Below are 25,579 nucleotides of genomic sequence, written 5' to 3' on the forward strand. Positions count from 1 at the left end.
GTATGTACAGTGTAATGAGAAAGTATGTATTTGTCATACCCTCATTGCCAGTATTATCATCAGCTGGCACAGAAAGATGCGATAGTTTATTTATTGTGACATTGATTATTATACATATAATTAACATTACAAATATTTATTTCTGTTATTCTTTTGTAGGAACTAAAACTTGGATTTAAACAACAGATATTTAGAGAGATCAAACTCTGACTTACGCTGTTTTTCATGTTTTTGTCAAGGCACAAAGTAGTTATGTGCAGGCAAAGTGACCTTATTTTGTTGATCATAACTCTGATATAAATGACCGATACTTTGCTGTATGTATGGAAGCAATGCCTGGATTAATTTAAGGGTACTAGTTCTGGTAAATACATTCAACATTATCAAATATAGGATCTATTCGGTATCCCAGTGCCAGAATCCAGACAGCAGTTGGAATCCCAGCTCCAGAGTCCCGACCACTGACATCCTGACGGTAAGTATTAGGCTAGGGGTTAGGGTTAGGTACTAGGGGTAGGGTTAGCGTTACTCTGCAAGGGGGAAGGAGGGTAAGGGCTAGGCTGCGGGAAGGGTTATGGGTTAGGGGCAGTGTTGGGGTACTTAACTACAGGTGTTGGGATTCTGACTGTTGGCATGCAGCTGTTATTCTGATTGCCGGGCTCCAAACCGCCGCGATCCCGTACTCAACCCACAAACATATGTATATATTTTTACAGCTTATTCTAAATAAAGGTATGAAAATAAAGAGATTTAAAAAAAAAAAAAAAAGTTGCAATCATGATTGCATATATTTTCTTTCTTCATTTGTGACATTATTGAAGGATATTAAAAAGTCTCTTGTGTCATATAATACTGATAACAGAACGATAGCTTAACTGCACAGCATATGTAAACGGAATGGCTATGTAATGCCGGCTGTCAGGATGCCTCTTGCCAGAATAACGACAGCAGCATCCCGATGGTTGGTATCCCGACAGGGTTCGGGTAAGTATACTTACATACTTCCCCTCCCCCCCCCCCCCCCTAACCCTCCCGTGGCTAACGCTAAGGGCACCCTGGAGTTACCTAATTTGGGCTGACGTCCTTCGGCGTTCCGGTGTCAGGATTAGGATGGGCTTCGGTATCTTAAGTCCCTTGTCGGGATTTCCCTATCGGTATTGAGACTGGAGGCATAACTACATCCCCATGTAAACACAGTGCCAGACTTTGCTTGGTATGTTGGGCTGGTTTATAATATATATTACACACCCAACATTTTGCATAAGGCACATCCCTAGATGGCAATATGAATGTCTCAGGTTTCCATGTATGTACATACCAGATGAGGCTGCAATGTAATAGCAGCAATTCTTTACCACGATGACATGGTGCTCCCACATCTTATGACAGTGATGGCCAATGTTGTCACTTTACACCAAAAATAGCACAACTCATATATGTGCCCAGAACAATATGATACTATCAAAATCAGTAAAAATGTGTTTGCTTAGCCAGCGCTATGACTATCTGCCCAGTCTGGCCATAGACATGTGTGTGCAACCTGGCTATAGCAGCTATTTCCTCCTCTTTATCCACATATGCCTGTCGTTGGTTGGATCTTCTTGCTGTAGACATCTAGGTAGAACAGTTAGTGTTCACTCTATGATTTTTTTTTATGGTGTATTGTTCACTGCGGAGGGCACATTTCAATTTTGAAGGGCACAATTTTGGACGCGTGGCGACAGCTGTGTGGCATATTATGAATTGTCACTAATATTTTTTCATAGTATTATATGTATTTTTAATTGTTTCCCATTCAGTGCCACTAGGATCACCCCACATACCCCGTCAATGCTCATGCTCACACAGGCCCTAAGACCACCCCACATGCCCATTCAGTGCCCCACAAAGGAAGTGGGCATACTCCAGCAGAGAAGGAGACAAACACTGGCCACCAAACAGTGCAATCATCGGGGTTATGCAGTGGTACGAGGTTTCTGTTGCAGTCAGAGATAAGTCTAGAGCACCTGCTCACAGCAGACCTCGGGGCTCATTCTGCCAAGTGCCCCTTGCAGCATACTGTTTTTGGTCTAGTGTCCGGACCTGCCTGGAGATGGCGGGTAATAGCTGCACCCGCTCTCAACATTGGGGTTTTGTCCAGATCAGCACTAATTATCAAATCAGTGTGGATCTCCCTAAAAGGGCACGGGGCCGCAGGAACACTAAGCCTTGATAGGGCAACCTGATCAACTTCAGGGGCTGAATTGGGTGGCCACTGAAATAACTGCAACCATGTAAAATAAAAGTTTGTTTAACACATTTGTCTACAATGCTATTTCCTGAATGGTGGCTGTCCCCTGCTTTTATCACCAGTTCTGTTTTTGCGTTGGTGATCTTTTAGTTGGCAGATCTTGCAAGACTGAGTATGATGCCAAGTACACACTAGACGATGTGCTTACCCGGCCGACACATGATACAGTGACCGACATATCATGCTGTCGTTTGACACTGCACGATCTGGTGAACGACCGCACGTTATGTTGTTCACCAGCCACCTCCACAAACATGGGGTCATTCATCAGATTGACAGATTGAGCAGCATGTAGGCTTGATCTGTCAATGCAATGAACGATCCCGCAGGAATGAGTATGGTCGGTTATAGTGCATACACACTTGCCGACATAGACGATATGTCAGCCAGATCGGGCGACATATCATCTAGTGTGTACCCAGCTTGAGTCGCATGAAAATTAGCTGCAAGTCCAGACATCCACTGTAGCAAGATTTGGAATGTTAATATATGAGTGTGTGCACGGCTTCATGTGTGTAGTTGCACTGCCCACTGTTTTTTCATCCACAGTCGCAACTGTCATCATTATTATTGGCACTGACACCTACATCCTGCTGGGTGCAAGAGATCCGTCTGAAACAGGCGTCCCATTGTCATACGCACAACTGAAATGGCTGAGATCAGTCCGATACACAGAGACATGTTTATTTGCTACTGCACAGTGTGCTGTTTCCTAAAAATAAAAAATGGGCGCATATGGAGCTGCGTGTGACTCCGAATCAGGCCTCAGATCATACAGAGAATGCAAAATAATATCTAACTTTTGACTCTTACAGAAACTTCTTAAATGTGATTAAAATAGCCTTTTGTGGCTTCTATGCATTTTTTATTGTTTTCACTCCCTCCATGTGGAAGACTATTATTTATTACATGTTCTCTAAATATGTGCTTCCTTATTTTCCGTTTCAGCCTACCCCCTTTCTGCTTTAGATTATTTCTTGCTGCAATCACATTTTATTGCTGCCTTCTGATACGTTATCTTTTTAATGCACAAATGTAGACCGTGTACCTGTTGTTTTGGCAGGGATGTTTGCCACAGTAGCCGGGATCTCCCAGCATGCCCCAGTACGTTGGTCGGAGAATGTCATTGGAGCTGCAGTATCTTTCCCCTACGTGCTGGCTCTGGATGAGGAGTTCATCACCGTGCACAGCATGCTGGACCAGCAGCAGAAACAGAGTCTACCCTTCAAGGAAGGCATCATCCTGCAGGATTTTGAAGGTAGCAACCACGAGTCACTGTAGTTACTTATCAGTCTACTGCAGTGTTACATGATGTGAGACTACAGTATGTCGTAATATACATTTCCCAATACTATAATGTTAAATTCAAGTTATAAAATCACAATAAGTATGAGGTCTTTTCCACCTGCTGGCCAGTAACAATGAAACCAGGCTTAAAAATACACACAAAACAACAACAAACTAACTTGAAAGGAGATAAATGGAATGTTATTGCCACCAACAAACATGACTGTTCTTAAGCCATGGGGTAAATTTATTAAGCAGCACTTTGTATAGCTGTCGGATCCTCTGTAATTTTGGTTATTGGACTAAATGGGGTAATAATATTAAAAGCAAGCTAGGCATTTTTTGTATTTAATATTATTTCCCCTGTAAAACCAGTGGCAGAAGGTATTGTGGCTTTGATAATTGCTGCATAGTACATTTATCCCACAGCCCTCATTGCAGGAGTGTTAATGTGTCCTATAGTTGTGCGTGACTCTAGAAATGAACACAATGCTTTTGGGAATTTATGCTATATTAAAAAATAACTGTATATCATATAGTAGCTCTAGTTATCACCTGTAATGCTATTGAATGCTTTTTAGGAGATAACAGTGGCTGTTTTAAATTACAAGAAAATGTGAAGTCAGAGGAGCAGTACTAAGTGTATTGGTACCCGCCCTGTATTATTTCCCTTATTGAAACAGGAAGAGTTTGTTTCCTTTATCTTGTTACTGTTGTTTTTATTCCTTCAGTAGTATGTGTACTTGTTTCCTTCCTCTTTTATAACTGATAAAGTTATGCCTGTATTGAAGAAAAAGGAATATATATATTTTTTCATCCTAAATGGAAAGTGCACATAGAAGAAGGCAAGGCACTTTTGCTGGAATATTTATGCTATTTACTATTAGTAATACTAGTACATAGTGGGTAATGATGAGTTACTTAATTTGTCCAATTATAAAATTTTTGAGATTCAGCTAATCTGCATATTGGTTTTGATTTAGTGAAAAGTTACTGAGTATATAGCATACACTGGAGCTTCGGGTTACATAATCCTTCTTTATAAAGCAGTGATAATCTTTTGCTCGGACACCGCTGCTCTACCATTATTTCCTAAAGAGGCAGTTACTGTAGCCCCTCCATAGATCTTGTTGCTGGGCCTGGCCTCAGGTCCAGGACTGTTTAAGGGTACAGTAACTTGTTAAAAATTAGTGCACTGTGTATGGTAACTATGTAAAAATATTAAATGAGACATTGAGGGGGGGAGAGGGAGTTTTGCTATAATGAAAACCAATATCTGTTTATAAGCAGTAAAGAGGTTAAGCTGTGTACGCATTAGACGATTTCTCGGACGAGATGCCCGATTCCGCCGGAATTGGAATTACAAATCGCTCACATCGTCAAGTGTGTACTTACTATGCACGCTCCCGTGGCATCGTCCATCGCATTTTCAGGTCACCCGTACATGCAGCTCAGTCTGTCACTCTCGTTCAAGATTTCTGGCAAATCGTGCAGTATGTACGCACTACCGAACGACCAGGCCATATGTTAACATTATACAGTTAACAATCTAACCACCAAACGAGGTACGATAAATCATTTGGTCGTTTGTAAGATTGCACAGTGTGTACGCACTATATTGTTTGTCCGGGACACAGTGGATAGGAAGTGTTTGATTACAGGTTGCCAGTGTGCATGCAAAGTCACTTCTCTGCCGACCATTAAAGGTATAGGCAGGGGCGTAACTAGATCTAGGGGTCCCCACAGCAATATTTTCACGGGTCCCACCCCTCCCTTCCCCCTCAGTCCACACTCCCTCCCCCTGCACCCTCCTCACTCCCCTCTCCAAGACTTACCTGCTCTGTGGTCACGCTGCGCAGGGCAGGCACACCTCTCCAGGTTGGCTCCATCTCTCTTCACTGACTGCTGTTGGTTGGAGGCGGCTCCTCCCAGTATCAGTCAATGAGGAGAGGCGGAGCCGACAGGGAAGTCATGACCATGGAGCAGGTAAGTCGAGGAGAGGGGAGTGGGGAGGGTGCGGGGGCGGGGTAAGGAGGGGGGCCACGGACCGAGGCCTGGCACCGTAGCTGCAGGGGGAGGGTCGGTCCGGGCCCCATAGCAGCTGCACCTATAGTAGTTACGCCACTGGGTATAGGGCATTAATTTATTTTCTATTTGCCCAGTGAAATTATATTTCATTAGAACCTAATAATGCACTGTTGTCTTTAGTTAGTACAGCAGTGTGATTTACACATTTACCATGTTTTCAGTGTCTTCAGCCCTCCTCTGCTGATGATTACGTTAAACAGTTGTATATTACATTTAAATTACCTTGGGAAACATCTTCAAATTCTGTAACTAGCACAGACCTGAGAAATGAATCCAAACCTTATGAGCCAGCAGTATTGTAGTAATCACTTTGGAACCTCTCAAATATTCTTAGGAAAGGGCACTATTCTACTCCCACAAAGCTTAGTACATGTCACCCTGTGCCCAACACACAACAGTTGCACACCAGCCTGTGTCCTAGTTACACCCATCTGAACCCCTACAAATATATTACCCACCAGCCTGCACCCTTACGCGGGGGTTAGAACCCAGTCTTTGTTTCCCTGCAAAAAGCATGTTATTTCATTTATCCATCTTTTATATGCTGTTACAGTATACTACAGTCTAATGTTTTCTTCTTGTAAATATTAATTTTATTTTTTGTCTACAAATATTTGGGTGAGATGTAATGTGTGTGTGTTAAATTATTAATTAGGTATCTTATTTATTTTCCTACGAAATACTAATTTAAATTTAGCCCTTCATTCACTATTTTCACTGTTGTTCTCTGTATCTTACAGGGAGGGTCATTGTAGCCACTGGTAATGGAGTGTATGTTTTAATTTCCTTGCCTTTGGAAAAACAAATACAGGACCTTCTATCAAACCAGAGGGTAGAAGAAGCTCTTGTGCTTGCCAAGGGAGCTAGACGCAATATTCCAAAGGAGAAATTTCAGGTTCATTATTTAATTTTTCTTTTTCTTAATGTTTAAGGTTTTTTTTGTTTTGTTTTTTTTATACAGAAGCAGTAGGCCTAAAACATAGGAGAATGCATTACAGTGTTGCTATTGAACCCTCTACCTTCCATAGTAGATTTCTTTTAGTCATAATTGTCTTTTTCTTAAAAAAACTTTGGTGCAGCATGTTATTGACCCATATACACCAAGTTTATTTATATAAAATAAATTGACTTTCCTATAGCCAAGAAGGAATCTTCAGAAAGAAATACAGTCTTAAGATACAACCTGTTTAAGTTTGTTGGAAACCTTTTTATTTTTGAGTGGTCTCTTTAAAACTTTCCACTCTGAGAAATGATCTACTGTAGTTCAATATTTGTGCCAGCAAAATACGTATACTTGCCCCAGTAACAGTAGGCTGAACCACACCCCATTACTGGTCAGAGAAAAGAGAGGGATTTGCACAGAGGGCCTAATTCAGACCCGCTCGCGAGCGCTGAGTGCTCGCAAGCGGGTCGATGGTGCCCTAGTGCGCATGCGCACGACAGAGGGAGCTCCGTGGTGCGCATGCGCGAGACCCGCTTAGCGACAGCCAAGCTGTCGCTATGGGTCTCGCACCAAAGGGGGCGTGCTGTCGATGGTGAGCGTGCCGGGGGCGTTGCTGCCCAGACGGAGGCGTTCCCATGGGAACGCCTACTGTCTGGGGCCGGCCCCACTGACATCACTAGTGATGTCAGTGGGAGTTATTTTGGCTCTGATAGAGCCAAAAGCACTCCTGGGCTTGCGGCAGCAAGACCCTACCGCAGGGTCTCGTCGCAAGCCCGATGGTTGCAATGGTCTTGACCATCGCGACCATCTTTTTGGCCGCTCGCATAAGCTGTGGGTGGTCACCCACAGCTATGCGAGCGGCCAGGAGGCCGCTCCAATTTTAGGTAGGAGGGCCCTGATTCAGAGCGAGTGCTCTGGTCAGAGCGTCCGGCTCTGAATCAGGCCCAGAGACTGTAGTAGGTAATCTCATGACAACACCCTTTTATACTGCAATTCAGTTGTGTAAAATGTTTTTTGGAGAGTTGTAGTTGCCCATTCTCAGACCATGAGAAAATGTCTGTGGCTTCCAGAAAGGCATCTTGTTTTAGACAACAGGTGTAGTACATCTTTTTCAGCTAGATCGAGACACTGAGCCAAAGTGGAATTTCTGCTGTCACTTAAGCTGGGGACACACTAAGCGACGCGTATACGATGCGACTGGGTCCCCCCCCTCCCCCCCGCCAACGAGTGGACATGTCTGGCAGCTGGTACACACTAGACCAGGGGTTCCCAACCACGGTCCTCAAGGCACACTAACAGTCCAGGTTTTAGGGATAGCCATACTAGAGCACAAGTGACTTAAGTAGTACCTCAGTTATAGTTAACTATCTATGCACAATCATGGATATCGCTAAAACCAGGACTGTTAGTGTGCCTTGACAACCGAGGTTGGGAATCACTGCACTAGACGATCTAGTGCCCGACCACCCGATATGTCTGCCCCTGGCCATCCCGCTGCATGGGGTCGTCAGCTGCATGTAGGGCCAATCTGTTGTTGTGGCTGACGACCCCACGGGAGCACGTACACACTTGACGATTTGTCATTCCGATGCGTCGGAATCGGGCAAATTGTTAAAAAAATCATCTAGTGTGTACACACCTTTAGCTGTATATCTTGTTGGAAAGGTTAAAGGCGCACTCCATTCCCTCCACCTCTGTAGCTGCTTATAACTCGCACATTGCTCCAGCTACAGAAGATATTTGAGACATGTATCTCGTAGCACTATTCCAAAGCTGTAACTGTCACCTTCATCTGCTGCGCTGAGCAGATGCGAATGTATCCAAAGCATAGATCTGAATTTCTCTTTTGTTGTAACCAAGTGCAGCAAATACAAATAAATCTGCTTGTACAATAACATTCTCTGATGGTCAGTCATTTGATACTAAGCAGCTACATATTGCTAAAATATTAAATAGAAAACAAAAAGTCATGTACGATAGCGAAATTACCTATGACTATGATAGTTTGACAGAGTTCTCTTGGTGTGGCGGCCTCCTATAAATGCGTGTGGTAAGACTATCAGGGGCAATATAGTTGACTGATTCTGGCATTGAGCCTTCAGACTGAGGTGTGAATGCTCAGAGCAGCAGCGCATCATAGGGAAAACATATTGAACATTTTATCTCGCACCCTCATAGGGGGCAGATTTAAATTGGCGATCTTACTTTCCCGACACACATTGCAGATTATTGAATTGCCCCCTCGCCCTTTTGAATTCCAAAGCATCGCTGCCATTTTCAGTATGAAGACCGGTGAAGACCTTATTTCTCCACAGGTTATGTACAGAAGAATCCTGCAACAGGCTGGATTTATAGAGTTTGCTCAGCTTCAGTTTTTAGAAGCAAAAGAATTATTTAGGTAAGTTATCATTTCTCTTGGTTTGGACGCCATATTTGTGTCTCTGTGGTAGAAATGTGTTATCACACTGCAGTACCGGGAACCTATATCTCTTACTATTTGCTGTGACATTGTGGCTCTTTCTCAGAGGTCAAAATGTTATTACGTAACAGGTTTTCTCACAGGAAAATGACTAAATTAGCTATTATTCTTATTCCCTGTTTATAATTGGTAAGAATCTGCTTAAAGCCAAATAATAAAAATGTCTTCATTCATTTGATTTACATTGCAAATTTATCTTCATTTGAATAATTAGAATGGATAAATTTAACCCAATTTTATATATAGATATGCATACAATACATTGGTCTAAAATGTAAAGTACTTTTACTTGCACTGTGGTCATATCTATCTCCTGTAACACACATGGTCACCTAGGATTAATCTGTTCTTATGATCCCAGTGCCTATTCACACTGTAACACATAATGGAGTTTCTTCATGCTGTATGCATTTAATTAGGGGGCCCTTCTCCATAGCAAAATACAAAAATGGTTGTCACATTCATGCTCCTTACTTTATGACACAGGATAGGGGCAGTGAATAGTACCACAGTCAAAACAGATTTTCTATCTCAGGAGGCGGCAAAGGAAAAGAACAGTTAATATAGTGTGTACTGTATGCCCTATCCATAGTTCCCGGCCATCGTTGATCGCTTTGTCCCATCTATTGTGCTGCATGTCCAATGGGACGATTCAATGAACTATGCGGTATAGTTACATGCAGCATGTAACGTTACATCGCACCCAGGGGCGTTTTAAGAGAGGAGGGGGCCTGTGTGTATCCTCCGTTTGGGCCCCCTCTTCTCGCAGTAGACTCTAGCTTACTGCCAGAATCTACTGCACATGTGCGAGTCCCCGGGAAAATGGCACCAATGACTTATTCTTGGGGACATCTTTTCAACACATGCGCAAGTCACCGGGAAAATGGCCGCTGCCATTTTCCCTGTGATTTTTTTTTTTACTCTGCAGCACCGGCCCAGCGCTGCAGAGCAGCAGTCTGAAGATTGCGGAATGGTAAGTAAGTATAGGTGCAGGGTGCAGGGTGTGTGTTGTGTGGGCACCGCACATCCTGCACCCATTATAAATAACGCCCTTGATCGCGCCGTCACACGGCTGATCGTGCAGTGTTTACTGCGCATGTGATGTATCATTACATTGCTCGCGGCATCGCTGGGTCGCATCGTCATATGGTGTGTACCCAGCTTTAGGGACCCAAAACAATTGTCATTTCTCTGACACAATTTGCTGTCAAGCTTTTATTTGGAGTTATCTAGTTACCATGTTTGCTGGTTAGAATGTCCGCATCTGTGTTAAAATGTTATAATCTGGTTTGTGAAAAAAATTATTAACTATAACCAATATACACTCTTTAATTCTCTATTCAAATATTTCACCTTGAGATTTTTTTATCTCAAGAACTTTCACTTGGGGCACATTCAGCCTAGCAGTGGGACACACTGGTTGGGAATCTCTTCATCTTACTGTATTGCTGTGGTACTTTAGCATTCTATTTATTTGTATAAAAAGCTTTATCATGAATGTAAAGTATAGTTTATGTATGTATTTTATTTGCAGAACCAGTAACCTAGATATCCGAGAACTCATCTCTCTCTACCCTCTCCTGCTGCCATCGTCCTCGGCATTTATCCGGGCGCACCCTCCCCTGCATGAATATGCCGATCTCAACCAGCTGACCCGAGGAGACCAGGAGAAAGTTGCCAAGTGCAAACGTTTCCTCATGTCCTACTTAAGTGAAATCCGCTGCACAGAGGTGGCAAACGGTTACCAGGAAGATATAGATACAGCCTTGCTGAAGCTGTACGCAGAAGCCGATCATGAAAGCCTGCTGGATCTATTGGTCTCGGACAATGCTTGTGAAATAGCAGACAGTGCAGCCTGGCTGGAGAAGCACAAAAAGTGAGCTTTGCACCAAACTAACATTTGTGACATCCAACAAATTCTGAGCTTTTCATGAGCAAATTCTGAGCTGTTTTAATTCTGAGTATGACATGTGGAAGCACAAACCGTAGGAATTTTAGCTCCAAAGTTTCCGGTCTCCTGATATATTAGGCAGTTTTAGCATTTTGTCTGCTCATTGATTATACCCTATAGTCTTTATTGCATGCTCTGTCACCTGATTTTTAAATGACAACTAAAGCCAAATTTTATGGGTGTATTGTCATTCTGACACAGTTCTACCATTATTCCTAGACTCTAGTAACGATTCGCTAAACGTCACAGGCCAGCAGTGGGCGTCCCTATGCTCAGCGAAGCTTTGGGAGGCATTAACATATTTTAGCAACTGCAATCCGTAAGAGAGTGCAGTTGTGATTGTATTAGCGGAAGTCTGTGGATCAGGTCCTCTGTCTCAGATCCCTCTATGTATAATACTGCTCTAAAGATATGGGAGGAGCTTGAGATGGGTGTGGTGGCCAGTCTCAGAATTATGTATCATGATTTATACAAAGATTATTTATGTATGATATTTTAGCTTCTTTATTTCTGTTCTACATGTTTCAAAGCGGCCTCATCACTGCTTACAAAGGCTAAAACACTTTCCTATCCATACTACTAAAATTATGTTATACATGACATGGCTTATCCATCCTATAGATTTAAATAGAATCCTTGTACAAAATCCCCAACAGTGAAGCCATTTCAGCAATCAAAGGTCTCTACATATACAAAACACTATAAAATATATTCATACTGTGTTAATTGTCTGTTTAATTCAGGTACTTTGCTCTTGGTCTTCTGTATCACTACAACAAGCAAGATGCTACTGCTCTGCAGGTAATTCTACCAAATGTGCACGCTTTGCTATTCAAAGTCTTCATTTTTTTTTTAGTACATTTGGTACATGTTTATTGGTAACTTGCCTGTGGCGGATTTTACCTAGGGGCTGCAGCTCCCCAGTAAAATCCGCCACTTCTGTGAGCCAGTTGCAGGCAGTGACTGTACTGGCTACACTGTGACTGGTTGTGGCTTCCCATTGGAATTTCTACCTACCAGTCACCCAAGACAGGCAGCCCTAGTGTGAAGTGTTTTCTTTCCCTGGGACTGCCAGGAGATTAGCAGAGAGCGGCTTCCAGTGGAAGCCGCTGCTCTGCCGTTCGGGCAGCCCTACACGGCTTCTAGGGGCTGCAGCCGATGCAGACCCCTCCACACCACATGTGCCCTTATACACACTGGACCACCAGGATGCGTTTAAAATGAGTATTTGATAATTAGCAATCACACTTTTATATTGGTGTGCTGTGCAGATCAAAACATTAATTAATTTAAACCTTATGGTGTATTACTCAAGACATTTAATGGGAATCGGTATGTAATGCCGGCAGCTGTTTAGCCGCCGGATCAAATACCGACACCTGGAGGTAAGTACCCTAACCCTCCCTTAGGGGTGCCTAACCCTAACCACCCCCGTGCCTTACCCTAAACTCCCCCCCCCCCCCCCCCCCCCATGGGTGCCTAAACCTAACCCCCCCTCCCCGCACCCTAAACCTAACCCTCCCGGGGGGGTGCCTAACCCTAATCTCCCCTCCAAGTGCCTAGCCCCCCCTTCCCATAGCCTAATCCTAGCCTTCCCCGGGGGGTGCCTAACCCTAAATCCCCCCAGGGGTCCCTAAACTTAACCCCCCCATCGGGCTGAATACTTGCCTGACAGCGAGGACGATCGGTCCTGCGTCCTTGGCGTTCCGGCATCGGGATTAACATAGGCGTGGGTATTTTGACGCCTATGTTAAATCCCTTGATTGCATGCAATGGCTTCTGCTAGACACTGCTTTATAATGTTTTCTGTTCTACAGACCTGGGTAAGAATTGAGGATGGTGAACTGGAAGACAACACACGGCCAGACCTGTTTGAGTATGTAGTGGACTTCCTGACTTTCTCCAAAGACCAGCAGCTGGTGTGGCATTATGCAGACTGGGTTTTGCAGAAAAGTGAGCAGGTTTGTGGTTCTCTGCTTGGGCTCTGTCAGTGTTTGTGAAGAATCTAGAACTGCTGGTCTTCCATTTGTTACATTTATGGTCTGGACATGATGGTCAGACCACTGCTTCTTCAACTCTTCTTACTTAACTTCTAATATGAAATGTGCTGTGTTTAGTGGGTGGGTGGAAATGCAGAAGCTCAGTAAGGATAAGTCATTAGCTATCAGTAACTCATCCTAGGACCTCTTCCCAATAGTAAAAGAAAAGTTGTGTTATAGAAAGGTGGTTAATATAATTTTGTCTATTTTAAAGTTCTTTAAGTGTCTGCAATATGAACATGTCCTCTATATTTGTAGCCTTATTGTTTTCAACCTTTGTTGTGGATTTATTTTTATTTTACATTACACAAAAGGGTCACAAATGTGTTTTAGCTAATTGAAAAAGGATTACTGCAGAGCAGTGGTTCTCAAACTCAGTCTCAGGTCCCAACACAGGTCACTTTTTCCAGGTCCCCCAGGTGTATTCATTACTCAATGACACATTTTAAAAGTTCCACAGGTGCAGATAATTATTTCACTTGTGTTTCTGTGAGGAGCCCTGGAAAACATGCACTGTTAAGAATCTGAAGAGTAGCTTTGAGAACCTGTGCTGCAGAGTTTCCCAAACTTTGTCATAACAGTCCAGGTTTTAAGGATATCCATTCTTGAGTCCAAATGGTTAAAACAAATTGACTGAGGTACTAAATTAAGCATGGATATCCTTAAAACCTGGACTGTGATGGCGGAGTTTGGGAACCTCTGGATTAGTGTATTCATATCCAAATTTACATTACCATAACAAATAGCATTTTCATCTGTAATGTTACAATAAATGTATTGTGTCATTTTCTCTGTTGTTGTAGTTTTTGATCCATGGACAATGCACACACATTATCTCGGTGCTGGTGCACACTTAGAGTTACTATATTTCTGTCAGCTGAAAATCTGTTTTACATTTCTGTATGGTTGGTTAGGGATTCCTAATAAAATTTAGATTTATACATTTTTCCCATCTTATGTTACTTGCAGAATACTTACAGGATATTGTCAGTGACGTGACACAGTAGATAATAAAGCAACTAGTAGTATGGTGAATAATATGTACAGATTCTGCATTTATATTTTGTAAATATGTCACACTACTTTCTGTATGTTTACAAATAGAAAGCTCTTTTCCTGACTCAGCTGGTACTTTCTAGATTTCATGGATTTCCTCTCAAAATAATGTCCTATGAAATTTTGCAGGTTGGGGTTCAGATTTTTACCAAGCGCCCGTCGGAAGAGCACCTGCAAAATGGCTTCTGTCCAGATAAGGTTATCAGCTATCTCTGCAAGTACCGCAAGGCTTTACTCACCTACCTGGAACATTTAGTCATGGAAAAGAGGATACAGGTAGTGGCCCCATGAAATGAATATTATGTAAGATATCTAATGAATTAAGCATACATCCAACAGGGATGGAGCTTGTTGAATGAGGTGTGTTGCCATTAATAAGCAGGAGTGTTGTACAGTATCTGTAATACTAATGCAGAGCCACAATTCCCTGTTCTGATATATGTGTTGCGTCATGGTCAGGCTCCTTTCTATGGAATGATGATTCTGCTAATATCTGAAGGGTAATATTATAGGTGTCATGGGCATAACCTATTGTGTGAACATTTTCTTCTAAATCCCATCTGTTGGTGATATCAGTTTGCGCCGAGTTGTCTGTAAAGTGTTCCTCATATACTATATGTTTTATCTTCAGTGAAATCATGAAAATATTCATAGTGAGTGATGTAAGGCAAGTGACTTATATATTTTTTGCATAAAAGGTGTACAAACCACACAAGCAGTGGCATAACTAGGGTATTTGGAGAGCAGAACAAGTTAAAAAACTGAGCCCCCACCCCCACCGAAAAAGTGGGCTTGTTCACATACCATAAGGGGAGTGAGCACTGGAAAATGGGGGCGTGTCAGCATGACACCACTGTTTCTCGTCACTCTGGGAACATTCCATATGCTCCTTAATGCCCCCAGTAGTAGTGCCCCTCTTGCAATGCCCACTGTAGTAGTGCCCCTTATGCAATGTCCCCAGTAGTAGTGCCCCTTATACAGTGCCCCAGTAGTGTGTAGTGCACCTTTATATAGCCCCTTTAATGAACCCTTATGGAGTGACCCCAATAGTGCCCCTTCTGCAGTGTCCCCAGTAGTAATCCCCCCTATGCAGTGCCCCTTATATAGTGCCCCCAGTAGTCCTCCTTATGCAGTGCCCCCAGTAGTGCTCCCCCCTATGTGGTGCCCCTTATATAGTGCCCCCAGTAGTAGTCCTCCCTATGCAGTGCCAGTGCCCCTTAAATATATATGAGACAAAGACATACACAAATAATAAAAGTTACCTGAATCCCCACTACTGTGCCCGCTGCTGTCCACTCCTTCGTCGTCCTTTGTCAGCTCTGCGCTATGGGAGAGATGCCATGATATCTCTCCCATCACCCACTGTGGGAACTTCAAGGCGGAGCTCATAAGTGAGCACCAGCTCGGCTACGGCAGTGGGCGCAGCAGCCAATGGGAGTCTGTCTGACTCTCATTGGCTGCCAAAACAAACACACCGCCGCCGGGTAGTACGAGTGTACTACCTAGCAGGGATGTGTATGTTAGTGTGTAGGATGTGTTCTGGGCGGTCCAACGGCGAACAGGGCATGTGCCCTGCTCGCCCCACCCCCCCTAGTTACGCCACTGCACACAAGCTGTTGTTCTATTTTATCCCAAGGTAAATAGCACCAGTATTGGGGATGTAGAACCTCTCCTCAATATTCCCTATATCAGCTTTGGGATAGTATAGTCATCACTTAGGCTTCCTGCTAAGAACTATACATCAATTGCTAATATTCACATTCAGTGTCCTGGCTGCTTAGGCTGACATCCAGTTATTATTTCCCCCTGCATACAGAAAGAAAAGTACCATACACACCTGGCTGTGCTGTACCTGGAAGAGATCCTATGCCTTAAATCAGTGAACGCTACAGATCAGACTGAGCTGGAAGATCTACGTCAGAGATTTCAGAACCTGCTGCAACAGTCAGACCTGTACCGGGTGCTTCTGCTCATAGGTGAGTGTGTACCAATCCATTACCACGACAACACCAAAGCATGGCAAAGACAGGGCATGTTTATATTGGATATCTTGTTTACACTATTAGTGGAGTTATTTAAATACATATATTTCTATGTAGAGGCTTCCAAGGTTATATTTCTTTAATTTCAAGTTGTGTATATTTTCCGTCTTCTAATGGGAGCGTGTCTTCTATCTTTTACTTAACACATAACAGTAGTCTATTAATCTCAAATCTTTCTGAGTTTTCCTTGGACTGTGCATTTTGTAAGCGTTCTGTATAATAATTTAAAAATGTTATTGTTGTTCAGATAACTCAAAGATAACTCAAAGATGAGATCCACATTATGAACCATAGTCCTGTAGTACTCGGAAATATCACTAGATCGTCTCGTGCAGCTGTCTGCGTATATTATAGTGCATTTGGTAGTCTTTGGATATATTTATTTAGTATCTGTTTACTTATAATTGTTTCCTCTGTCAGATAAAATCAAAGACACAGATATGCACATGGAGCGAGCAATATTACATGGGAAGCTGGAAGAGCACGAGCAGGCTTTGGAAATCTTAGTTCATCATTTGAAAGACTTTGCTGCGGCTGAGAGTTATTGTGTGTGGAACTCCCAGGGCAGAGATTCCTGTTATTGCAAGAGACTCTTCCAACTCCTTCTCTCCTCCTACCTCACTCCATCCACGTCTGACAATGCACTGACTGTGGCCGCAGTGGACTTGTTAAATAACCATCCTATGGAATTTGATGCATCCAGTGTATTACACCTGTTACCGGAAAGCTGGTCCGTGCAGCTTCTTTCCCCATTCTTAGCTGGGGCCATGAGGGAACATGTACATGCTTTAAGAATTTCCCAGGTGGCAGTAGGTTTGGCAAGGGCAGAAAATATAATATACAAGAATGAGAAGGTTGGTAATAATGCTTTTTCTTTGTCATCAATAGAAACTAAAATACAAGATTCTTATTTTAAATTCCGCAAATACTGCTCTATATGACAGCACATATAGTATAGGCACTTCATTACTCCACACAAATATATGACCAGAATGATTACAACACACAAGATTAGTCATTAGCAACTGGCCAACCATCCTCGGTGTGGTTTATTTTTCCAGCCATTGACAGGAGTAGTTATCTCCTCTATTTGGTCCTCCTCCTTGTGATTCACATGCAGTTCTCTGTAGGTTAGTCTGTGGTTATTGTGTCTAAAAAGTCACAGTATTACAAGCTGCTGGGATAACATCATACATGTAGCTCTAATGGGAACTTAATTATTAGATTCATCTCCACAAAGTTAATGTGGTACCATATATCATGTTTACCGCCCTACAATAGAGTGTCTGATACACAGTAGTAGATTTTTTAATTTTTTTTGTTTATTCAGCTGGCTTTTCTTTCCAGCTCTCTGTAAACCAGTAGAGATTCTTCTAATTTTAAGTGGATTAATAATGCATCAATAGTGTGTCATTTTGCAAAAAGCCCGGGGGAAGTTGGAGACTATGGAAGAGGGATCGTAAGACCCCTCTCCTGCGAGAGTGTCTCCAAAGGCACAAAGAAGCTAACACTAATTTTAGATGGACTTAGCCAATGGAGCCAAGCCGCTTGGTACATAAAGGCCAGACAGCATTTCCCATTGAGAATAATGGAAATTGCGGTCTGCAGTGCTAATTAGACTTTTGGAGAAGCTATCTGTGATCACTCCTGAATTAGGCTATTGTTACATTTTATTTCATGTTTTTAACCAAACCATAAGGGAACAGTTCATATCATATTTTATATAACACTAGTATTTTGGACTCGTCCTTCTCTTGGTCACTATCTATTGTACAGGTTTTTTCTTATTCCTCCACCAGGGGGCACAGGGATGACTATGGGGAGAGACTAGGCACCAAACGCTTAATGAAATTTACCCACAAGCTTACTATCCTCTCCTCTATACCCCGCCCCCAGCCACTGGAACCTCTGTTTTGAGATTGGTGCAAAGTCAGGAGCTGAGCACCATTTTCAGGGGGCGGGATTCATTAGTGGTCTCCCCGTATTTTATTTTGTAATAGTTTTACTACATAGAGTGGGCAGTGTAAGGTGTCCTATAGGACACCTTACTATAGTGCTATAGTGCACTGCCACTCTAGCACCTGTGGCCGCAGCACTGGCGACTGAGTCAGTGACTTTGGATGCGGTCTTCACTCCCGGAGCCGCAAGCCGCAGCTGTCGCTCCTCAGGGAGAAGGTAAGGCGGCTCCCTGCATGCAGTGCTGACAACGGGGGCTCCCGGTCTGACCGCCCTTTCCACTAGACCACCAGGGAATATTACATGGGCAGGGGACTGCTTAAAATATCGGCGGCCATTATCCTGGGGTTCTGTCAGCTGCGGAAGAGGGGCGCTTCCCTGTAGCCCCACCCCCCAACCCTGGGGTGTGCTCTCCCTCTGTGGCCAACAAGCCCTAGGCAGATTTTATATATATATATATATATATATATATATATATATATATATATGGAAATGGCGCCAACTAAAATAGAATAAATATAAACTAAAAACCAAATTGTGAAAAAATAATAGTACGTACTCCCTATATCTAAAGGGCGTCAGGTGGACCAAATGTGATGGAGCACTGGGTATGCACCTTTGGTAATATGCAAAAGTGTCTAGGGTCTTAGCGACTGGCATACATATGTTGTGAAAATATAACACAATGTGAATAATATGTGTAAAATAGTGCTGTGCAAAAACTTATATATCGTGGTAGGCTTAACAAATTGAAAATTTTTATTCAATATGACAAAAAACATATAACATAAAAGACATGTAATATAAGAATAATGAGCCTCCACGTGCACAAATGGGCTTTGACAATTCCCTCAGATCTGTTCAGTCCCCTGTGCAAATATTGCGTTCAGTGAAGTGCAAAAGTGCATTGCGAATGTCCCTTATGCATACTCAATAGACAATAAAACATATAAGTTAAAAATAATATAATGCAATTAATAATGGCACAGGATAAGTAGTAAAAAAAACTTTTTTTCAAATGTTTCAAAAAATATTAAAAAGGTTCCAAAAAATGCAATAGTTCATATGGTACTTATCTTTAGTAGTTAATTTAGGCAAGAGGCAGCTGTCCAACGCGTTTCGTCCACCAATGGACTTCATCAAGGGCTTATATATACAGTCAGGTGCATAAATATTGGGACATTGACAGAATTTTCATATTTTGGCCTCTATTCACCACCACAATGGTTTTGAAATGAAACAAACAAGTTGTGCTTTAACTGCAGACTTTCAGATTTAATTTGAGGGTAATTACATCCAAATCAGGTGAACGGTGTAGGAATTACAACGGTTTCTATATGTGCCTCCCACTTTTTAAGGGGCCAAACGTAATGGGACTATCTACTCAAAAGCTATTTCATGGACAGGTGTGGGCTATTCCCTCGTTATTTCATTATCAATTAAGCAGGTAAAAGGTCTGGAGTTCATTCTAGGTGTGACATTTGCATTTGGAATCAGTTGCTGTCGACTCTCAATATGAGATCCAAAGAGCTGTCACTATCAGTGAAGCAAGCCATCATTAGGCTGAAAAATCAAAACAAACCCATCAGAGAGATAGCAAAAACATTAGGTGTGGCCAAATCAACTGTTTGGAACATTCTTAAAAAGAAAGAACGCACCGGAGAGCTCAACAACACCAAAAGACCCGGAAGACCACGGAAAACAACTGTGGTGGATGACAGAAGAATTATTTCCCTGGTGAAGAAAAACCCCTTGACAACAGTTGGCCAAATCAAGAACACTCTCCAGGAGGTAGGTGTATATGTGTCAAAGTCAACAATCAAGAGAAGACTTCACAAGAGTGAATATAGAGGGTTCACCACAAGATGTAAACCATTGGTGAGCCTCAAAAACAGGAAGACCAGATTAGAGTTTGCCAAACAACATCTAAAAAAGCCATTACAGTTCTGGAACAACATCCTATGGACAGATGAGACAAAGATCAACTTGTACCAGAGGGATGGGAAGAGAAGAATATGGAGAAGAAAAGGAACTGCTCATGATCCAAAACATACCACCTCATCAGTGAAGCATGGTGGTGGTCATGGCGTGGGCATGTATGGCTGCCAATGGAACTGGTTCCCTTGTATTTATTGATGATGTGACTGCTGACAAAAGCAGCAGAATGAATTCTGAAATGTTTCGGGCAATATTATATGCTCATACTCATGCTCATTGGACGGCGCCTCACAGTGCAGATGGACAATGACCCGAAGCATACTGCAAAAGCAACCAAAGAGTTTTTTAAGGCTAAAAAGTGGAATGTTATGCAATGGCCAAGTCAATCCCCTGACCTGAATCCGATTGAGCATGCATTTCACTTGATGAAGACAAAACTGAAGGGAAAATGCCCCAAGAACAAGCAGGAACTGAAGACATTTGCAGTAGAGGCCTGACAGAGCATCACCAGGGATGAAACCCAGCGCGGGGTGATGTCTATGCGTTCCAGACTTCAGGCTGTAATTGCCTGCAAAGGATTTGCAACAAAGTATTAAAAAGTGAAAGTTAGCTTTAGGATTGTTTAGTTTGTCCCATTACTTTTGGCCGCTTAAAATGTGGGAGGCACATATAGAAACCGTTGTAATTCCTACACCGTTCACCTGATTTGGATGTAATTACCGTCAAATTAAATCTGAAAGTCTGCAGTTAAAGCACATCTTGTTTGTTTCGTATATATTTTTGTGTGTGTATATATACAGGTATATATATATTATTATATGAACACTGCCCTTTTTGCCTTGCGCCTTCACAGGGGGTCTTGGCCTCCATTGTTGCGCAGAGGCAGCTTCTTATAGCTCTGAAGCAGCCATAGACTCAGGAAGTTTTGGCTTCGGCAATTGCAGCCAGAAGAGCACTTTAGCTGCGCACTGGGAAGGCGGTCACGGAATCCAAATAAGGCCCTGAAAGCTCTTCCCTATTTGGGCGATGTCCTGTTCAGTCCCGAATTAAACATGTTTGGGACTACATGGCAGCATCTAAATCTGCTTTCTTACCATCAGCTGCCACACCGAGTCTTAGGATTCCTGTCTTTCGTCCACAAGGCAAAGCAGAGGTCAGTCATTTCAATAGAAGCCAAAGTTCATCCCCTAGAAATCTAAGGCCAGAGGTAAGCAACCCTGGTCCACTAGATGTCCAGTTGCCAAGCCAGCGGACAAGCCTGCCGCATGATGGGATGGTTTCCCTCCTGAGGTAACTCTGAGTGGGAGGCCTGCTTCTTCATTTTTCGGCAGTGTGGAAGCAGACCACAACAGACGCTTGGGCCAGAGGCATCATATCTCAAGGCTATTCTCTCATCTTTGACAGCGTCTGCCTTCCAGGTTTTTTTCCACCGCCCTTCCTACACAGCCATAAAAGCACAAAGCTCTCGAGGTGTCTTTTCGCTCTCTCTTGGCCTCAGGGGTCGTTATTCCTGTTCCCCAGTCCTAGTCAGGGTTAGGCTTTACGACAATCTTTTTCTGGCTCAGAAGCCGGACACTTAAGCCTGGCTACCTCAGTCAGGAGAGCATGAGACTCATACTCTCAAGGTCATAGGTTAGAGCCCCACTTTGGTCAGTAGTTTACCGTTCGACCCATTCTCAATTTTAAACTTCTGAACAAATTTCTTTCTGCATTGAAGTCCTTTCGGTCTATCGTTCTAGCATTGAACATGGGGATTTTATGGCATCGTTTTAACCACTTGCCTGGCACAGTCGTATCAGATACGACCATGCCAGACTGGGCTTTCCCTGACATGGTCGTATCTGATACGACCAGTCAGAGAAACACAGTGGGCGGCTTGCTGGAAGTTAACTTCCAGCAGCCGCCCATCTCAGAGGGACCTGCCGGTCCCTCTACACCTGCGCCTCCTCCTCCTTTGTGGCCCGATCACTGCTAGCCCCAGTGATCGGGCCCCGGCGGCACCCCCCTAGAAGCAGCAGCCACAGCTCATGTAGCCGCTGCTGCTGCGACCCGATCACTGTGGCCAGCAGTGATCGGGCAGCCATTTCAGTAATAGACAGTAGCGGCGGCTCTGGTAGCCGCCGCTGCTGCTATGTAGCCGGGCCGCTAGCGGGACACCCTCCCGTTGCGGCTCCAGATCACAGTGATCAGTGAGATCACTGTGCAGTCAGCAGCAGCGGCGGCTCTGCCGCTGCTGCTATGTACCCCGGCAGCCCCTCCCACTCCTTCCCGGCCACAGCTCCACCTCCCCAACTCCCCATGTGCCCCGATCACTGCTGACCACAGTGATCGGGCAAAATATAAAAATAGCACTAAAATAAATATATATATGTATATAAATAAATAAATATATATATATATATATATATGTGTGTGTGTGTGTGTGTATGTATGTATGTATATATATATATATATATATGTACAGTATGTGTGTGTATGTATGTATGCACATATATATGTGTGTATATATATATATATATATATATATATACACACACACACATACGTGTGTGTGTATATATATATATATGTTCGATATATACATATATATCGAACATATATATATATATATATATATATATATATATATATTGAATATATATATATATTCGATAAATATATATGTATATATCGAACATATATAATATATATATATATATATATATATATATATATACTGCTTCTGCTTACACACACGTGTGTGTGTGTATATATATATCGATAGATATCGCAGAGCCTCTGATTAGGGATGGCAAACGACCATCGATGGTTTCCAAACATCGATGGACTGACTGAAAACAAGTGGTTTGCCATTGCTGGTGACCATCAATGTTGCACCACCGATGGTAGCCCTCAATCGATGTTTAGGAAACATCGACAGTTGTGGTCTACACAGATCTTGCCCAATCGCTAAACAATTGATGGCTTCTAACGATGGTTGAACCATCGATGGTACAACTGTCAATAGCCATCACTACAGTATAACATAAAAATTGCTATTTTTATGGTATACTGGGTTTTAAAAAATATATTTTTTTCAAATAAAATAGTGATGGATAAGTTTAAAATTATGTTCTTGACCTAATTCAATCATAAAAGAAACCAACAATTTTGGAGCGGTTTTTGAAAAAAAGAATTAGTCAGTTAAGTGGTTAATATATATTCTGCATTTATTGCTCAATTTTATACATATATTCTTGTTTTCATCAGCTCGATTTTAGTAAAGTTTATCAAGCCCTCTTTATTTTTATGTGTATTTTTTTTAATTTAAAACAGGAATAAACACATAGTGGGACGTTCTGATTTTTATACACACGTTTTCTATTTTTTTGCACTCTATTACTACTATTTTATATTTCGCTATTCATGTCTACAGATTATCTTAATATTAATAAGTAAAAGTTACATTTAAGTTAATTTGTGCTCCAATTATAAACTTCTTTTTTCTCTCTTTTGATCCAGTTATAACTTTTGGCCTATGGCGGCACCCTCTATCATATGAAGAAAAACAAAAATATGTCAATTTTTTTATATTTTGGGGTATCTTTCTAATAACCTTAACCTATTTTTTCTGTGCAATAGAACCTACCTTCTCTATTAATAAAGCTGGAGGGAGGCACTCTGATCCTGGTGGTTCCGGATTGGCTTCGGCAAGCGTTTTATGCATATCTTCTGGGCCTCTCCATAGACGCCCCTTTGCGTCTTCAACTGCGCCCGAATCTTCTGTCTCAGGGCCCCTGCTTCCATCCGGATCTGGCCCGTCTCGCTTTGATGGGGTGGCTCCTTAGAGCAAAAGGATTCTCCAGGAGGGTCATTCGGACCATGCTGTCGGCTAGGTAGCCTTCTTCGGCACTTGCTTCTCACAGGGTGGGGCGTACCTATACTTGGTGTTCAACGAGGGGTTTTACCCCCGGTCTTACGCCTTTCCTGGATCCTTTCCTTTCTGCAGTCAGGCCTGGATTTGGTCCTCTGGCTCTCGTCCTTGAGGGTCCTGGTCTCTGCCTTGTCTGTCATATTTCAAAGGCAGATGGCTCTGCTTCCAGAAGTGCAAACCTTTTTCCAGGGGGTTCTCCATGTTCAACCACTATTTGTTTCTCCTGTGGCTCATTGGGATCTTTCTTAGTTCTCCGAGCTCTCCAGTCGGCTCCATTTGAACCGTTTCAGACGATGGACTTGCATTGGCTCACGTGGAACACTGTGTATCTACAAGCTATCGTGTCAGCCCGCAGGGTGTCAAATTTGAGAGCCTTCTCGTGCCGCCCCATTTCTTGTGTTGCATTCCGACAGGGCTGTGCTGAGGACTCTCTTCCCAAGGTAGTATCCCGCTTCCATTTTCTTCAGGAAATAGTAGTTCCTGCATTCCAGACTACGGATTAATCTCAGTCGGAGACTTCATTGGCTGTGATGAGGGCTCTTCGGCTTTATGTCAAGAGGACCAGGGAGTTTCGCTAGTCGGACTCTTTGTGTTATATGATGTCTATAAGCGGTGGCTGGCCACTAAGCAGACCTTGGCCCCACTGGCTTCGCTTTTCCATTCACCTGATTTTACTCCTGCCGTGGTGATGGCCCATTCCACCCGGTCAGTGGGGACTTCGTGGGCAGCCTGCTGTGGGGCTTCTGCGGAATAGCTCTGTAAACCTGCCACATGGTCACCTGCTCATACCTTTGTCAGGTTTTATGCTTTTGATACTTTTGCATCCTCGGACACCACATTCCGGCATTCTTTGCTCACTGCAGCTCAGGAGCTTACCCGTCCATAGGGGACAGCTTTAGGACATTCCATTGTCATCCCTGTGCCCCCTAGTTGAGGAAGAAGAAAAGGAGACTTATGTTCTTACCTGTCAAGTCTCTTTCTTTGACTCCATAGGGGGCACAGGGCGCCCACATTGGCGCACCTGTCTGCCGGGGGGTGTTTCTTTGATGACCGGTCTGGCTGTACTTTCCATGGCATGGATGGTTCTCTATGTATGCCGGCCTTCCTTCTCCTTCTCCTCTGCCTCGTTCCTGCCATGGGCTTGCAAGCTAAGCTGAGGTCCCAGTGGCTGGAGACTGGAGGATAGGAGAGTGGGCTTGTGGGTAACTTTCATTAACCGTTTGGTGCCCAGTATCTCCTCTCCAGGCTATACCCATTGTCATCTCTGTGCCACCTATGGAGTCGAAGAAAGAGACTTAACAGGTAAGAACATAAGCCTCCTTTCTTCACTTTACCTTCCATCTCTCTCCCTCGTCTCCCCTTATTCTGTCCTCTGTCTGCTCCTATTCGCTCTCCCCCTCCCATTTCTTTCTCTGTGTCCCTGTATCCCCCATTCTCTCTCCCAGTCTCTCCACCTATTCTCTCTCTCTGTGCCCCATGAATCCCACCCTCTCCTGTTTTATTGCAAACCAAAAATTTTCCAGTGTGCTAGAAATTATATTGTGACCTTTGTATTAAGGATAATAATGTATAATGCAAATATAAATATAGTAACAAT

General features: G+C 43.1%; 1 protein-coding gene across 2 annotated transcripts in view; it reads left to right on the forward strand.

Moving 5' to 3' along the window:
- TGFBRAP1 (transforming growth factor beta receptor associated protein 1) overlaps nucleotides 1–25,579 on the forward strand; it is a 65,146-nt gene that overhangs the window by 32,922 nt on the left and 6,645 nt on the right. For both annotated transcript variants that reach the window (XM_088454162.1, XM_088454163.1), the window contains exons 3-11: nucleotides 3,354–3,548; nucleotides 6,406–6,560; nucleotides 8,924–9,006; nucleotides 10,622–10,963; nucleotides 11,782–11,839; nucleotides 12,856–12,999; nucleotides 14,263–14,409; nucleotides 15,950–16,109; nucleotides 16,596–17,029. In XM_088454162.1, the coding sequence (XP_088310288.1) occupies nucleotides 3,354–3,548; nucleotides 6,406–6,560; nucleotides 8,924–9,006; nucleotides 10,622–10,963; nucleotides 11,782–11,839; nucleotides 12,856–12,999; nucleotides 14,263–14,409; nucleotides 15,950–16,109; nucleotides 16,596–17,029 (1,718 nt within the window). The remainder of the gene's footprint in view (nucleotides 1–3,353; nucleotides 3,549–6,405; nucleotides 6,561–8,923; nucleotides 9,007–10,621; nucleotides 10,964–11,781; nucleotides 11,840–12,855; nucleotides 13,000–14,262; nucleotides 14,410–15,949; nucleotides 16,110–16,595; nucleotides 17,030–25,579) is intronic.

Source organism: Taudactylus pleione, unplaced genomic scaffold (assembly GCF_031769625.1).
Source record: "Taudactylus pleione unplaced genomic scaffold, aTauple2 ptg000609l, whole genome shotgun sequence".
NCBI classification, from domain to species: Eukaryota; Metazoa; Chordata; class Amphibia; order Anura; family Myobatrachidae; genus Taudactylus; species Taudactylus pleione.